Here is a 16189-nt window from a genome sequence, read left to right as displayed (position 1 = left end):
CAGTCGTCTCTTCTCCAAGCTGAAAAGTCCTAACCTCTTTAGTCTTTCCTCATAGGGGAGTTGTTCCATTCCCCTTATCATTTTGGTCGCCCTTCTCTGTACCTTCGCCATCGCAATTATATCTTTTTTGAGATGCGGCGACCAGAATTGTACACAGTATTCAAGGTGCGGTCTCACCATGGAGCGATATAGAGGCATTATGACATTTTTCGTTTTATTCACCATTCCCTTTCTAATAATTCCCAACATTCTGTTTGCTGTTTTTGACTGCCACAGCACACTGTACTGACGATTTCAATGTGTTATCCACTATGACACCTAGATCTCTTTCTTGGGTTGTAGCACCTAATATGGAACCCATCATTGTGTAATTATAGCATGGGTTATTTTTCCCTATATGCATCACCTTGCACTTATCCACATTAAATTTCATCTGCCATTTGGATGCCCAATTTTCCAATCTCACAAGGTCTTCCTGCAATTTATCACAATCTGCTTGTGATTTAACTACTCTGAACAATTTTGTGTCATCTGCAAATTTGATTATCTCACTCGTCGTATTTCTTTCCAGATCATTTATAAATATATTGAAAAGTAAGGGTCCCAATACAGATCCCTGAGGCACTCCACTGTCCACTCCCTTCCACTGAGAAAATTGCCCATTTAATCCTACTCTCTGTTTCCTGTCTTTTAGCCAGTTTGCAATCCACGAAAGGACATTGCCACCTATCCCATGACTTTTTACTTTTCCTAGAAGCCTCTCATGAGGAACTTTGTCAAACGCCTTCTGAAAATCCAAGTATACTACCGGTTCACCTTTATCCACATGTTTATTAACTCCTTCAAAAAAGTGAAGCCCCCTCCAGAGGGCCTTTCAGCCTCTGCCCCTCCAGCTGATCCCCTCTTACATCCCTCAGTTCCTCTCCCCTTCCCAGCCTAGCCGCTTGCTCACCCACTCCAGCTTTTTACATCCTCCCCACTGAACCTCTCACCTCCGAGCCATTTTTGTAACCCCAATTGATCATGTGTCATCCCCTTCCTCTCTTTCCTCACATACCTCCCCAGTTGATACTCTCACCCCTAACTCCTCTCCTGCATCCCCTCTCACCTTCCACAGCCAATCCCTCTCCCACTGATCCAACCCTCAAACCCTTCCTGTTGTATCTGATCCCTCTCTTCAAACAGCCCCCATCCACATATCCCCTTGATTAGGATCAGCAGCAACATTTTCCTTTGGGGGCCTCAGGCGATAAGTGGATGACAGCTCGTGGGAAGAGAGGGCAGGCTGATGACAGGGGCAACATTTTTCTCTTAGGTAAGTTCAGTGACAGGAGAGTAGAGAAGAAGTGACAACCTGCACAGACCTGTGCACACTCTGCCCACTCTTCCCCAACGGCTGGTTCAATGCCTGATGTTGAACTGCAACTGGCAGCAGCATTAGTAATGAAGGTCAGCACAGGATCTGTGAGCCAATAAAAGCTCACAGACCCTGCAGTGGACCCAGTCCCTCCTCACACATGGCTTCCTGTTCACGTGGAAACTCAAGCGAGGGCAGGACCCGAGAGTGCATGCTAGCTCAAAGATCCCATGCTGATTTCCACTGCTTGTAATGTCTGGAGAGGACTGCCCTTTGAGGCACTTGTGACCCCGGCTGGAGGTTTTGTGACCCCGTTTGGGATCCCGACCCACAGTTTGGGAAGCTCTGAAGTAGGCAGTCCATTTGCCAAAATGGTGCAGTCTATACCGAAAGCCCTACAAAATAAGACTTAAGAACTTAAATATTTACACCTTCCAGGAGAGAAGAAAAAGTGATGACCGGATAGACACATTACAATACCTCAAAAGGTAGTATATAATGCAAAAACAAGCATTTTTCAGTGGAAAAGAAGCTCTAGAAAAAGAAGTCATGGTACGAGGTTCAAAGGGGGTAGATTCAGGAATAGCATTAGGAAATATTCCTTCACAGAAAGGGTGATGGATGCATGTAACCAGCTAACAATGGGGCCAATGTAATAAGGTGCACTGAAGCTGCCACGGGTTTCTGCGCGGATGTATGTGTGTTTGTATGCGCATTTTCCCGTGCAAAGCTCTATACGGGGATGTAATAAGGGTTTTGTGCACGGGAAAAAGCGTATACGAAAGCACTTACGGACCCGCCGTTTTTCCTGCACGAATACATGCCAACGGCATGCAAAGGAGGCGATTAGGTAATCATAGGCAATGCAGGGAGCTGCACTAATGCTAGTGCGGGGTTTTTTTTTTTTTAAATGGAATCTTTACTGCCACAGTCAGGGAACGAGTTAACTGTCAGCACCGACTTGGGGGTGGGGGGGGCACTAATTTGGCATCGGAGCGTCCTGAAAAACCACCTAGCTGAGCACCTATCTCGGCATCCGAATGTCCAGCTTAACTAGGTGCTATTTTGGGCGTTCAAACATATATATTCACGACCAAGCAAGCACCTAGCTCAGCACCTAAGCAGCAAGATTAGCTAGGCGCCTTCCTGGGTGCCCTGTCATATTTATTTATTTATTTGTTGAGTTTTATATACCGTCATTCGGTGAAGCCATCATAACGGTTTACAAAATTTAAAATGTAATTCTCTTAACAATTGTGTAAAAGTTTAACAAGGTGCATCATAAGCAGAGGGTAAACAATATTAGACCAGAAAGTATCATTATGAGGGAGGAGGATGGTTTGTTAGGTTCTAGTTGGAGACAAGTTATTTTGAGGTTTTTGGATGAGAGTTCGATTGGGAGTTAGGATGTCCTGAAGTATGAATGTCAGTGTAGAATTTGCTAAACAGTCATGTTTTTAGGTCTTTTTTGAAAGTTTTGAGATTAGGTTGGGTTCTCAGATCTTTAACGGCTCGATACAGTAAGGCCGCGGTAAAAACAGTGCGGCAGTGTCAGGCGCACCCTTCCTCCCCGCACGCACAGTTCTCCTGACCTAACGCCTGATTCTCTCTTCTAATCGCATGCAAATGCATGCCGCGGCTGTGAAGCGTTAGGGAAGAGTTATGCCCGCGCAACCCATTTTACTGTATAGGCGCTGTAACAGCGCCTATACAGTAACCTGGGTGCGCTGGTACCTGTCATTTCAAATGACATTTGAAATGACAGGCACCAGGAAGTGTAAAAAAGTGTAAAAAGTGTAAAAAACAAAAAACCTGTGTGTTATATAAAAAAATAAAAAAATTTTAAATACCTGTCGGAGGGCCGTGGGTCCAGGCGGCCGGTGGGCAGCCATCAGCGGCATCCGGTAGTCCCTTCTCCCGATTTCGCACGGGCATTCATCCAGGCAGAGGGAGCCGACGGCGAACGACCTCCGGCTCCCCCTGCCTGGATGAGCGCCAAAATCGCACGGGAGGGTCGGCAGCGGGGGGGGGGGGGGGCGGCAGCGGCAGGAGGACCCGGGAGCGGCGGGTAGGCAGCAGCGGGGTCCGGGGGCAGCGGCAGCAGGATCCAGGGGCGGCAGTGGCAGCGAGATCCGGGGGGCGAGTAGCGGCAGCGAGTTCGATCGGGCAGGTAGGTGGGAAAAAAAGATGGCCGCCTGCACGGGGGAAATCTGCAATTGGCCGCTGAAGACGTGACGTCACACCCCGTGACGCCAAACGTCGTGACGTCACGTCTTCAGCGGCCAATTGCACGCTTTTCCCGTGCAGGCGGCCATCTTTTTTTTGCCACCTACCTGCCTGCCCAATCGAACACGCTGCCACTACTCGCTCCCCGGATCTCGCTGCCGCCCCTGGATCCTGCTGCCGCTGCCCCCCCGGACCCCGCTGCTGCCTACCCGCCGCTCCCGGATCCTGCTGCCGCCCCCCCCCCCCCCGCTGCCGACCCGCCCGTGCGATTTTGGCGCTCATCCAGGCAGGGGGAGCTGGAGGTCGTTCGCCGTCGGCTCCCTCTGCCTGGATGAATGCCCGTGCGAAATCGGGAGAAGGGACTACCGGATGCCGCTGATGGCTGCCCGCCGCCCACCGGCCGCCTGGACCCACGGCCCTCCGACAGGTATTTCAAATTGTTTTATTTTTTTATATAACACACAGGTTTTTTTGTTTTTTACACTTTTTACACTTACCGTAGCAGGCCCGAGCCTTGCTACTTTTTCGTTTTGTTTTTTTTTGCTTCGGGAGGAGGAGACCGGACGGGGCTGCAGGAGACCGGACGGGACCAGGGCGGGTAAGCAATGTTTTTACACTACACTACACTAACTCCTACTAGGGGGAGGCGGTAAACTAGCAGGTTAAGGCCGCGGCAGAACAGCGGGTTACGGAGGAGATAATATCAGCGCCCGTTACAGTATCGCAGGGGAATAGCTAATTCCTTCATTATACAGCTTTTTCGTTCATTTACATGCTGGGTGCGGAAAGGGTTTAGGAAAGGGTTTAGGAAGCGCTAAGGACGCGTGAAACTGGAGACTGTATCGCTGGATGGCCTTACTCGTCTGTATTGTGCGCTCCCAGCACGTTACAGACGGGGAATCTTTAACTCAACGTTACTGTATCGACCTGTAAGTAGGGAGTTCCAAATTTTAGGGGAGGCAATGGAGAATGCTCTTTCTCTGGTTGTGCATCTTTGATGGGGGGTATATTTAAGTGTCCTGAGTTGTTTGAACGTAGGTTTCTTAGAGGATTCTCATGGGTTATGTTTAAGCTGTTTAGTCCTTGATGTTCATTGCTTAGAATTTTATGTATGATGGTCATTGCTTTGTGTTCAATACGTGCTTTAATTGGGAGCCAATGAAGTGAAATCAATATGGGCGTTATGTGTTCATTTCTCTTTGTTCCTGTCAGAACTCTGGCTGCTGAATTCTGCAGAATCTGGAGCGGTTTGAGGTTAGAATGAGGTAATCCAATTAGTAGGGAGTTGCAGTAGTCGAAGGTAGTGAAAATGAGCAGTTGTAAGACAGTTCTGAAATCAAAAGGGTTAAGAAATGGTTTTAAATGTCTTAGGGTTAGAAGTCTGTGATAGCCTTCTTTAGTTTTGTTTGATATGTGGTTCTTGAAAGAAAGCTCTTTATCAATAATAATTCTGAGGTTCCTGGTGTGGGTGGTGGGGAGTATAGAGTTCATTTGTTTGTCAAGTAAAGGCAGGGGTGGCGGAGTTGGATTGGGTTTTTTGTCCATGAGAATTATTTCAGCTTTGTCGATGTTGATTATGAGCTTCAGAGAATTTAGGAGATGTTTAATCGAGATAAGTAGATCAGAGGTTTTCTTGTAGGTATCTTTGATTTAATTTTGGATGGGAATTAGAAGTTGAATGTCGTCAGCGTAGAGGAAGTGGGTGATTCCATTATCTTTTAATACTTGGCAGATGGGAAGAAGGTAAATGTTAAATAGAGTGGCCGATAACGCTGATCCTTGGGGAACTCCAGTGTCGAGGTTAATCTTTTTGGATGGGTCGTTATTAATTAATACTTGGTAGGTTCTGTCAGATAGATAAGAGGCGAACCATTGTAGGGTGGTATCAGTTAAGCCAATTTGAGATAGTCGGTCTAAAAGAATATTGTGGTTTACTGTGTCGAAAGCAGCTGAGAGGTCAAGAAGGATGAGTAGGTCTTTTTTACCTTTGTCAAAGCCTCTTAGTATTATGTCAGTTAGAGAGAGAAGGAGAGATTATGTGTTTAAGTTTTTTCTGAATCCATATTGAGTTGGATATAGGATGTTGTTTGATTCAAGATAGTCGTCAAGTTGGGCGTGTACGACTTTTTCAATGGTCTTGGCTATGAAAGATAGGGTTGAGATGGGGCGATAGTTTGCAAGTATTTCAGGATCCAAGTTATTCTTTTTTAGAATTGGTTTGATGACTGCAGATTTGAGGCATTTGGATTTTTCTTCCACCAACAGAGCACGAGCGGCCTGATAAGCACTTATCTCGGCTTCAGAATGGCCAGCTTACCAAAACGCTTTTCACAGCGTCCGAGGTAGGCACTTCCCTGGGCGGACAGATACACGGCCAGAACAGCGGCAAGGCTATTGTGAATTAGCATCCATGAAAATATTTGCCATGTTTTCTGCAGCAGTTATTTGAAATATTAAAAATACTTTCTAGGGTCATACTTTCACTTAATAGGGAGACCTGCTCACGTGCTTGCTTTTATGCGTGGATTATTGGCACGGGTTTTGAGCGCTGATGCGGCAGATTACAAAAGGCCCTTATCTCATTTATGTATGTGCATTTTTCCGTATGTGTGCGGATTTCTGCGCACAAATCATTTGCATAATTTATGTTTTTTACAGCTCGAGGAAGCGGCAGCTTCAGCCGCGTGCAGTGATCAAAACCCGCGGTCATAACAAGCGCCTCTTTTGCCGTGGATTTTATTACATCGGCCCCAATAAGAGTAAAGATCCTTCACTGTGAACAAGTGAAGAAAGCCAGAAATCAAGTGGGGGTTATGGTACTGCAACAGGAAGAACATTGGTTAGCCTGGATTTTATTTATTTATTTTCAAGATTTGGGAGACACCCATCCAATCAAAGGATCTAGACAACTTACAAACAGTAAAATATAACAAATTAAATCACAACACAAATTAAAATCCTAACATAACTGATAAAGCCAACAAAAACACCCATTGGATAGGACCAACCCCACCCTATCTAGATTAACAGTCTGAAAATCCTATACATAGTTCAGTTCTTAAAAGCAACAGTAAAAAACATGCTTTACAACATTTCCTAAAGGATAGGTAGTCATCACTCGTGGGCCACTGCTGGAAACAGGATACTGGGCTTGATTGATCCTCACTCCGACGCAATATAGCAAATCTTATGTTCTTATGTAAATGTTTAGTTAGGAAATTTCATACCACAGGCAAACACAGGAAAAGGCCCTGTTCTTTGTTTCCATATATTTTACATCCCAGTTTGTTTTTCTACTAAGAGTAACAGCCTGCACGGATTTTAGTCTATCTGCCATTATATTTAATTTTTTATGCTCTGTCAGATTAAAGCAGGTGCTTTGTTAGGAAGGGCGCCTCTGTGTTATTCATTAGAGCTGTCAGTGGGGAGTCATTCACTAAGCTGCAGTATTTTCACCTCCAGGGACTTGAGTTGTAGGTAACTTAAACTTTACATAACGTGGTGTGCAAATTGTTTGGCAAGCCGTGTTATTTGATTAGCATAGTTTAGGGTATTAATGAGCTCAACATGTACATGCATGCTAATGAGTCCATTTTAATACGCATAGTACCATTTTAACACAAGAAATTTCAAATCTCATGTTATCCCTGTGTTAGACAATTTACTGCATGAAAAGCAGAGTTTTTCAGATGATAAATGGCCTAGCATGGCTTAGTGAATGAGGCCCAATGATAGCTCATTTTCCCCCACAACAGAGACAACTTGCTGACATTACTGTGCTGATGATTCAGTGGCACAAAGCAGGTACCCCATCAGCAATACGCTGTTACAGAGTGCAAGATCATTACCCTAGATTACAGAGTTCTGCCAGTAATCCAGGCCAGGTTTTCCCTTGAGCAGCCAGAAATGTAGAAGGCTGCCATGGTAAGCCCTAACACTGATAATCCAGGCTAATGTTTCTACTGAGCTCACACTCTAGCACTGGAATATCCCTTCTCTGAATAAAAGGACAGTGCAATACCACTCAGGAGGTACCAGGAGCAGATATAGGGCAAATGGCACCCTAGTCGAAAAGCAACTTCCTCCCAATCCTCTATTCAGCCCTGGAGGAATAGGATCCACTGCAGCCACACTGGGCCTCTCCTCCTTCACCGTGATGCTTAAGGTGCCTGTGACAGGATATGTACCCAAGAGTCCCAAAATATGTTAAGGGCCGTCTCCACCTTAAAGCTGAGTGTAGCATATACTGAGGAATAAGAGTGCAGGCCCAGGAGGAAGAAGAGAGGGCCTCTGGAACTCCAGAAAACAGTTCCTGTAAGCCAGATTGTTTGTAAAGTTGAAACTTGGCGAGTACAGAGAGAACAGGCAGCCCCTGACAATAGGTAGCCTAAGATTATGGTGTTTGGTAAGTAAACAGGGTAAGGCAGCCCCTGGAATAGGGCTGGCCTATTTTGAGTATGTATTAAAAAGTTGGGATTTCTAAACATGTGAATGTTGACAAGTTTGCACTGTAAATAAAAGCACTTAAGAGAAAAGCCTTGACTACTCATGTTTTGCCACAGCACCCCTCAGCTGACTGTACCTCGAGTGACTGTCCAGCTCCCCCATTCCAAAAACTGACTGAGAAGAACCACATGCTTTAGTATTGAGCTTCAAACTCAAAAAAACAATGGTTAAATATGTTAGGATCAGAAATGCTAATTTCCACTTACAACCCAACCTCATATAACTTTTTGAGAGCTTAATACATTAACACTCTCATAAATAAGTCTACCACATATATTGAAACTTGCATATGTATTGTGGTTTATTATAGACTTTTTAATCATTGGTCATGGTTGTGAGCTCTCACATTTGAATTACAATATTTTTCCTTTTTTTTGGTGGGTTTTTTTGTAATTTTTTAAAATTAATTTTCTTCAAAATAAATGATGAAAACATTTTCCATACATTGCTGTAGTACGTTGCTGTAGAAAGTACTTATCTTTAGTGATGATAATGACTCAATTAGTCAAAAGACGCTGAGCCGCATAGGCTCTGTGCCAGAACGCCGGAGTAGAGAATAATGTGCCCAACACGGCTCGTGTTTCTTTATCGCTTCTTCAGGGGCGTTATAAATTCTTATTCAACAAAACTCCTTTATCACCCGACTTCAGCTGATCCTCCTGCGGAAGTCGGGTGATAAAGGAGTTTTTCAGATATAGAGAAAGAAGGAAGGCCTGAAGTGGTGTAATGAAATTGAAAGATAATAAGGAGCAATGTGTGAAGAATGATGAAGAAATGGCAGAAATATTAAACAAATACTTCATTTTAGTGTTTACTAAATAAGACCTTGAGAGACCGTTGCTGTTTGACAAGACTGTGGGTGAGAGTAGAATAGAAGAGAATGTACAGAAGAGAATGTATGGAAACAGCTAGGAAATCTGAACGTGGACAAGGCCATAGGGCCAGATGAGGTACATCCCAGGATACTTAGGGAGCTCAGAGATGTGCCGGCGGGTCCGCTGAAAGACCTGTTTTAATAGATCCAGGAAATGCCACGTGATTGGAGAAGAGCGGTGGAGGTCCCGCTTCACAAGAGTGGTAGCAGTAAGGAGGCTGGAAACTACAGCCCAGTTAGCCTTACCTCTGTGGTGGGAAAATTAATGGAGACTCAGCTGAAGGAAAAGATAGTGAACTATTTAAAATCTGGTGGGTCACTGGATCCCAGACAGCACAGATTCACCAGGGGAAGGGCCTGTCAGACAAACCTGATTGATTTTTTTCATTGAGAATTGGATCAAGGAAGAGTGCTCGATGTGATTTTCTTGGATTTCAGCAAAGGTTTTGATACAGTCCCGCATAGGAAGCTCGTGAATAAAATGAGAAGACTGGGTGTGGGCGCCAAGGTGGTGGAGTAGATTACTAACTGGTTGACTGACAGGAAACAGTGTGTGATGGTAAATGGAACCCACTCTGATGAGAAAATGGTGTTAGAGTGCCTCAAGGAAATTTTGGGGCCAGTTCCGTTCAATATCTTCATAAATGACATTGCGAAAGGGATTAGAAGGAAAGGTTTGCCCTTCTGCAGATAATACTAAGATCTGCAACAGAGTGGACATGCCTGAAGGAGTAGAAAGAATGAAAAGTGATTTAAGAAAAACTAAATAGTGGTCGAAAATTTGGCAACTGTAATTCAATGCCAAGAAGCACAGACTCATGCATCTGGGGTGCGGACATGCAAAAGAGCTGTATGTGATGGGAAATAAAAGACTTTTGTGCACAATCACACCTTGGTGTAATTGTATATGGCGATCTGAAGATTGCAAAGCAATGTGACAAGGTGGTAGCTAAAGCCAGGAAGGTGCTGGGCTGCATAGAGAGAGGTATAACTAGTAGGAAAAGGGAAGAGATAATGTCCTTGTACAGATCCTTGGAGAGGCCTCACCTGGAATACTGTGTTCAATTCTGGAGACCTAGAGATAGGATGGAAACTGTCCAGAGGAAGGCGACCAAAATGGTCTGAGGTCTGTTTCAGAAAACCTATGAGGAGAGGCTGAAGGATCTCCCTGGAGGAGAGGTAGAGCAGGGAAGATTTGATAGACCTTCAGATATCAATGATGCAAACTTCAAGGTCATAATATGAAATTCCAAGGGGGGACAACTAAGAACCAATATCAGGAAATATTTCTTCACAAAGAGGGTGGTGAATGCCTGAAATACCCTCCCATAAGAGGTGGTGAAAACGAGAACAGTTAATGAATTCAACAGAGCATGGGACAAACACTGCGGATCCCTAGAGACTTAAAGGGATGGTGTTGTGAACGAAGCCGCAAGCAGCTCACTCATCTACCGACACCACCGAGCCATGCTACCGCTCCCAAGTGACACAGAGTCATCTCTACCGGCACTGTTCCTGCACGGCCCTTCCTCCATACTGTTGCCACAGACCTGCGCCACCTCTGCCTTCTTCTTCCTAACCATCGTTCCTGCCCTAGTGTCTTCTAGGCCCGCGTGCCTCTCTGGAACATTTAAAGGGACCGCAGCAGGAAAAGCCCCACAGTCCCTTCTGATGAAGTCATCCTGCCAGGCCAATAAGAGTGGCCTTTCTTCAGTTTAGGGTTGCCTTTGAAGGAGTTGCATCACTCTGAAGTTCCTGTTCCAGCTCTTGCTCCAGGAATCGTCGAAGTTCTTTATCTTTGCTTCTTCAATGTCTTCATGTTCTTAGTGGGAGCTCCTTTATGTTCTTCATTTCAAGTTCCTGGTTTCTCGACGGTCCCTATGTCTTCTGTTACTGATGTCCAAGTCTTCGTCTTCTAGTCCTGCCTTCCAGGTCTTCTTTTTCATCCACTCCTCCAGGCGTGCCAGCATCGTGGTCTGCAACCAGCCCAAGGGTTTTGTAGGGCGCCTTGTGGCATAAGGCCTACTTCATTGCTGGTCAAGTTTCTGGAAGTCCCTTGTTTTTAAAACACTGGGGTCCTTTCCCTGGTTCTGAGTTCCTGAATGCCAGGGTCCCATCCATGGTCCTGAGTCCTTGAATCCTGTTCCTCATCTTTGGATCTCCTAGCCCAGTTCCCATCCATGTCCAAGTCTCAAGTCTAGATTCTGCTCTGCATTCAGTGTGGTTTGCAACCAGCCCACGAGCTGTGGTAGGGCGCCCTGCGGCACAGGGCTCAATCTGCACCTTTGCCTATGTTTCACGTCTTCAGTGCCTTCATTTTAATTTCGAAGTCTTCAGTGCCTTCGTTTAAGTTCTTGTCTCCAGAGTCATCATCTGTCCTCGACCTCAGTCTGTCCTGATTCACAAGCCGTTCCTAAGTGGCAGGTTTGAAAGGGCTTTCGAGTGACCGGAGGTCTACCTTAGAGACTCGGATTGCGTTGCTGGGTCTCACTCCTGTGCATGCAGGTTCAGCAGAGTCTCCAAGTGCTTCTAAGCTTTTCTCCAGCCTGTGCCCGAATGCACTTGCCTACCCACGGCACATACCTATTACGTTATCCCTATAAATGGCTTTTGAATATGGACCTCATTTTTGTGTGCATACTGTACACTTACCTGTCTTTTTAGACTTTTAAAATTCAATGCATCTATTGTCCAAACAGATCCTGATTAAGAAATATTTTAGGGGAACATTTTTGTAGGGCAGCTACTGTTACACAAGAAGAATTTTAAATACAAGAGAGTGACTGATTAAACATTTTTTCTAACCAATCTGGTTGACATTTTTTATTTACATCTAACATTGTAATGACAGTAGAAAATGAACAAATGGTCCACCTAGTCTACCCAGCAATTTGCTTATGATAGTAACTGCCGGTCCTTCCAGATTACCTCTATGGTAATCTGGAAGTAACTGCTGCTCCGTGCAGGTTGCCCCCATGCAGAAATGTTAAACCATCTGTTGTGCTCTGGGACCTCGCTATTGCTGAGAGACTTGAGGCCTTCGCAATCTGTTGCGATCAAGGCCAAGGCTTGATCATCAGCAGAAAGCATGAGCCCTTGGACCACGGCACAGCCCCAGGGCAAGGCTCCTAGTTATCATCTAAACTACTTACCCGGATATATTTAGTTCTTATCCAGCTAAATTCTAGCTGGGGGTGTTCCGTGGGCAGGCAAGAGATGTTCAGAGGAGGAGTGGAGTTAGCTGCTTAACTTAAAGCAATATATATATATATATACATACATACACACACACACATATATAAACCGGAGTGATTTGTAATTCCCACAAGAACTTCGGTATATAAAAAATTAAAAATAAATAAAAAATAAATATATACACAAAATAGCACAATAGCAAAAGTACAGAAATGAACATGGTAATCACTGTATGCTTATTTATATTCCACCGATCCATTAGCAAGATTTCGGCAGAGTACAACATAACATTCAAAACAATCCAAGTAACAGACGTTTATAAAAAATACAATCAATAAAAACAAAATTCTCTCTGAATTTCAAATCTTAAATATGTACATTTTTTCTTTATCACAGTAAATCACTATTGCCCATATGAACTATTAGAAATAAGTAAAGTAATATGCAAATGTTACCTTCTATTGTCGGAGTCATGGTCATCTTCTGAAAATATTTAAACTCATTCCTAAGGAAAAAAAAACACACATTACTGTTGTGTGAGTGTCTATATAATCACAAAATACACATTTAAAAAACCCCTTACAAACCCAGTTTGAGAAGCCCTGAGTTAATGACTTATTAGCATATGAATTTCTTGTGAGAGTGTTAAGCAGTACACAGTTTTATATGCACATGGTTTTTTTTTTACAAACTTTTAAATGCTGTTTAAGGGTTCCTGACTTTCCCACCACTGCTGACTTCCTGGGCAGACGAAACCCCTCCATCCCCACCAGAAACCCCTGCCAGAGATCTCCTCCTGGCAGGGCTGTTCCCGATTGCTCCTTTTCTCTGACACATCAGTGAAAGGACCAATCCCCTTTCAGCACAGCCTTCTAAAACAGGATTGGTCCTGAAATTATTTAAAATAATTTACAGTCTGCACCCTCCAAGGTTCAGGAAGGAGAACATAGTTACATAAGAATAAAAAGAAATGAGTAAAACAAACATAATACTACATTATCACATGCCAGAAAAAAGGTGACAAAGTCACAAAGCAGGGAGCCTTGAGTTAATCAGTTGGCTTGAGCGAAAGCAGCTACAAACAGCTGTTTGTCTTTAGGATTTTCTTGAATTAGTTTATATCATTCAGGGTGCATAAATGCTGAGGAAGGTAATTCCAGAAGGTCGGTTCAGCCAGGGAAAATACCCTCTCCCATGTAATTGAGAGCCTGGCAGAACTGAGAGAGGGGATTTCCAAGAGAGACTGGAGGTTCTCTGGCAGGGGTTTCCAGTAAGGAGAGAGAAGATTTGTGGGCCCGAAAGGTCAGCGGTGGCAGAGGGTGATGGGAAAGTCAGCACCTTCTGGATAACAAGCATTTAAAAGGTTAGTAGACCTGGACCTCCAGAAGTGGATTTGGGAAGGAGTACTTGTCAGGCCAGCTACAGAAGTTTAACGCCTGACTTTGAACAGGCATTAAATTTCCCATAGTAGTAGGAGGCATGCTAGGCAACTTCCCTGCTAATGTGCCTCCTTGCATTGCTAAGCTTGCTGCAAGATTTTAAGTGTGAGTTTTTTCAGTACCGAATCCTTTTTACATTCTACGGCAATGTTAGCACCAAAAAATTCATGCTAAAGTGTGAGTAAAAACCCATGGTAAGTTTAGCACAGTTTATTTCATCAGCCTGAAAAGATTCTGCACAAAACACCTTACATCTGCCCTTTCAGGCCAATGCAATATCGTGCGCTGAGCACAGTTTAAAGACACACTAGACTAACACCCGATAAGCATTAAGGATTAGCATGTCCAAAACGTGTGTCCAAACCAGCGCATAGCTAATAGCGTTCATCACATGTAAATGCATGTAGATAAGGCTATTAGCTATTACCTTAGTACCCGCTTTCAGTGCATTTTTTTTGCATTGGCCCCATCAATTGTCCGTTTTCTTAACCCGTAGCTGTTTGAGTGGGTTAGGAAAAAAGATGCTCATTAATTAAGCATCCATTTTACTAAACGAGGCTCAGCCACATCTCCTGAGCATCCAATGCTATGGACGCACAATCTATCCCTAGTGCATCCTTTTTAGTGCTAGGCTCATTTGTCTATTGCATCGTCCAAGAGAAGTTGTGCGCATTCAAAAAAATGTACGTTCAGTTTGGACATATGTTTTTGCGTGCACTTTATTTCATTGGTACGTTTGTGTAACCTCCTTGTTTCATCAATAATCAATTTATAGGCACATCCAAACTAACAGGCCAATACAGTAAAGGTCGCGGGAGAGCGGGCGAGTGCCCACGCTCCTGTGCGCGCGATTCAGGGGGGACAAACATGCAAATTAGGGCCCACGGTAAAAAGAGGCGCTAGGGACACTAGCACGTCCCTAGCGCCTCTTTTTTGAAGGAAGGGGCGGCTGTCAGCGAGTTTGACAGCCGACACTCAATTTTGCCGGCGTCTGTTCTCAAACCCACTGACAGCCACAGGTTTGGAAACTGGTGGACACCGGCAAAATTGAGCGTCCGGTTTTCAACCCGTGAGCTGATTTAAATTATTTTTTTTTAATTATTTTAAACTTTTAGGACCTCCAACTTAATATCGCTATGATATTAAGTTGGAGGGTGCAGAGAAAAGCAGTTTTTACTGCTTTTCTGTACACTTCCCCCGCGCAGGCAGAAATTAACGCCTACCTTTGGGTAGGTGCTAATTTCTGAAAGTAAAATGTGCGGCTTGGCTGCACATTTTACTTTCTGTATCGCGCGGGAATAACTAACAGGGCCATCCATATGCATTTGCATGTTGCAGGGGCTATTAGTTTCGGAGGGTTGGACGCACTATTACCCCTTACTGAATAAGGGGTAGAGCTAGCACATCCAAACGCAGGGTAACAGTGTGCTCCACCGGAGCGCACTGTACTGTATCGGCCCGATAATCGGAGTAGTTTTAGTCCATTAAATTTAAAAAAATTGAAATAGATAATTTCTCTGCACGGGGAAGATGTGAATATATTTCAATACAAAAGCCAGGGACACTCCGGGTGCTCACTGCTGAGCTTCTTTTGGAAGCCGTGAGACTCCCAGAATTTCAGAGCAAGCAGAAATATAGTCTAATCACAATGGCAACCTTCTATGGGGCAGGCACTGCAAATCAGCAATTGAAGGGGGGCGGGGGGAATGCGCTGGGCCTGACTACAGATGAAAGGGCAGGCGCTGTACCTGGGCTATGATACCTGGGAGGGGGGGAGGAAACCACGTGCTATACCTGAGTATCGGCCAGGGAAGTTTCCCGTCCTTCCCGATTCCCATTCCTGGGCACACGGCCACGATAGCGTTTATGAGACGACTCATTCTCTAGGGCGATGAAATCGAAGTGCACACTCACAGCCCCATGCAAGAGGACTTTGGAATACGCGCCACGTCCAGAACTCTACTCGACTAAGCATGCGCAGAAGCAGCCGCCTTCCTTCCGCTAATAAAGTGCGGCGGAAATGACCGAGCTCCCATCTGCTCGGCTTGGTAAAAGCAAGCGTAAAGCAGGTGGGAGAGGAGTTAGCTGCGAATTTTATTTTGTCTACATCTGTGACGCTAACTGCAATGGAAATAGCGAGCGGACGCTCGTCAGTCTCCCTCCCAAGCCTAACATTATCTTCCGTGATCCTGTAGTGCTTCCTCCGGCTCTGTTCATTTGGCTTTCTTCACGGCCAAGGATAAAATGGCTTTTCGGGCCTTTTCTTTTTCCCTACTTAAAAGTATTTAGTCTCACACCTTGCTGTCTGTTAAATTGCACGGTCCTCTTGGTGAAAACAAAGTCGTATGTGATTTAACGCTTTTCGATGGATGTCGTATGAAGTCACTGCTCTCGCCTTTTCCCTCCAGCACACATTAGCATTGATTCTTTTTTTTTTTTTGGGGGGGGGGGGGTAGGGTTTCTGGTAATAGCTTTTTTTTTTTTTTTTGTTTAGGCTCAATCAGAACCAGTGTTGGGATTTGGGCACCGTGAACCTTCATTCACGACTGCCCAGGGACAGTGGAATAGCGAGGATCACCAGGGACCAATGCA

General features: G+C 44.7%; 1 protein-coding gene across 1 annotated transcript in view; it reads right to left on the bottom strand.

Annotated features, from left to right (window-relative positions):
• DHFR (dihydrofolate reductase) overlaps positions 1 to 15584 on the bottom strand; it is a 217316-nt gene extending 201732 nt beyond the window's left edge. The window contains exons 1-2 of the mRNA XM_029574186.1: positions 15392 to 15584; positions 12614 to 12663 (exon numbers count right to left, since the gene is read on the bottom strand). Coding sequence (XP_029430046.1) covers positions 12614 to 12663; positions 15392 to 15477 — 136 coding nt within the window. The 5' untranslated portion in view covers positions 15478 to 15584. The remainder of the gene's footprint in view (positions 1 to 12613; positions 12664 to 15391) is intronic.
• Positions 15585 to 16189: the final 605 nt, after the last annotated feature.

The sequence above is a fragment of the Rhinatrema bivittatum genome, chromosome 1 (assembly GCF_901001135.1).
Source record: "Rhinatrema bivittatum chromosome 1, aRhiBiv1.1, whole genome shotgun sequence".
In the NCBI taxonomy this organism is placed as follows: domain Eukaryota; kingdom Metazoa; phylum Chordata; class Amphibia; order Gymnophiona; family Rhinatrematidae; genus Rhinatrema; species Rhinatrema bivittatum.
The sequence above is the reverse complement of the archived record's forward strand: the minus strand, read 5'-3'. Positions and strand labels throughout refer to the sequence as shown.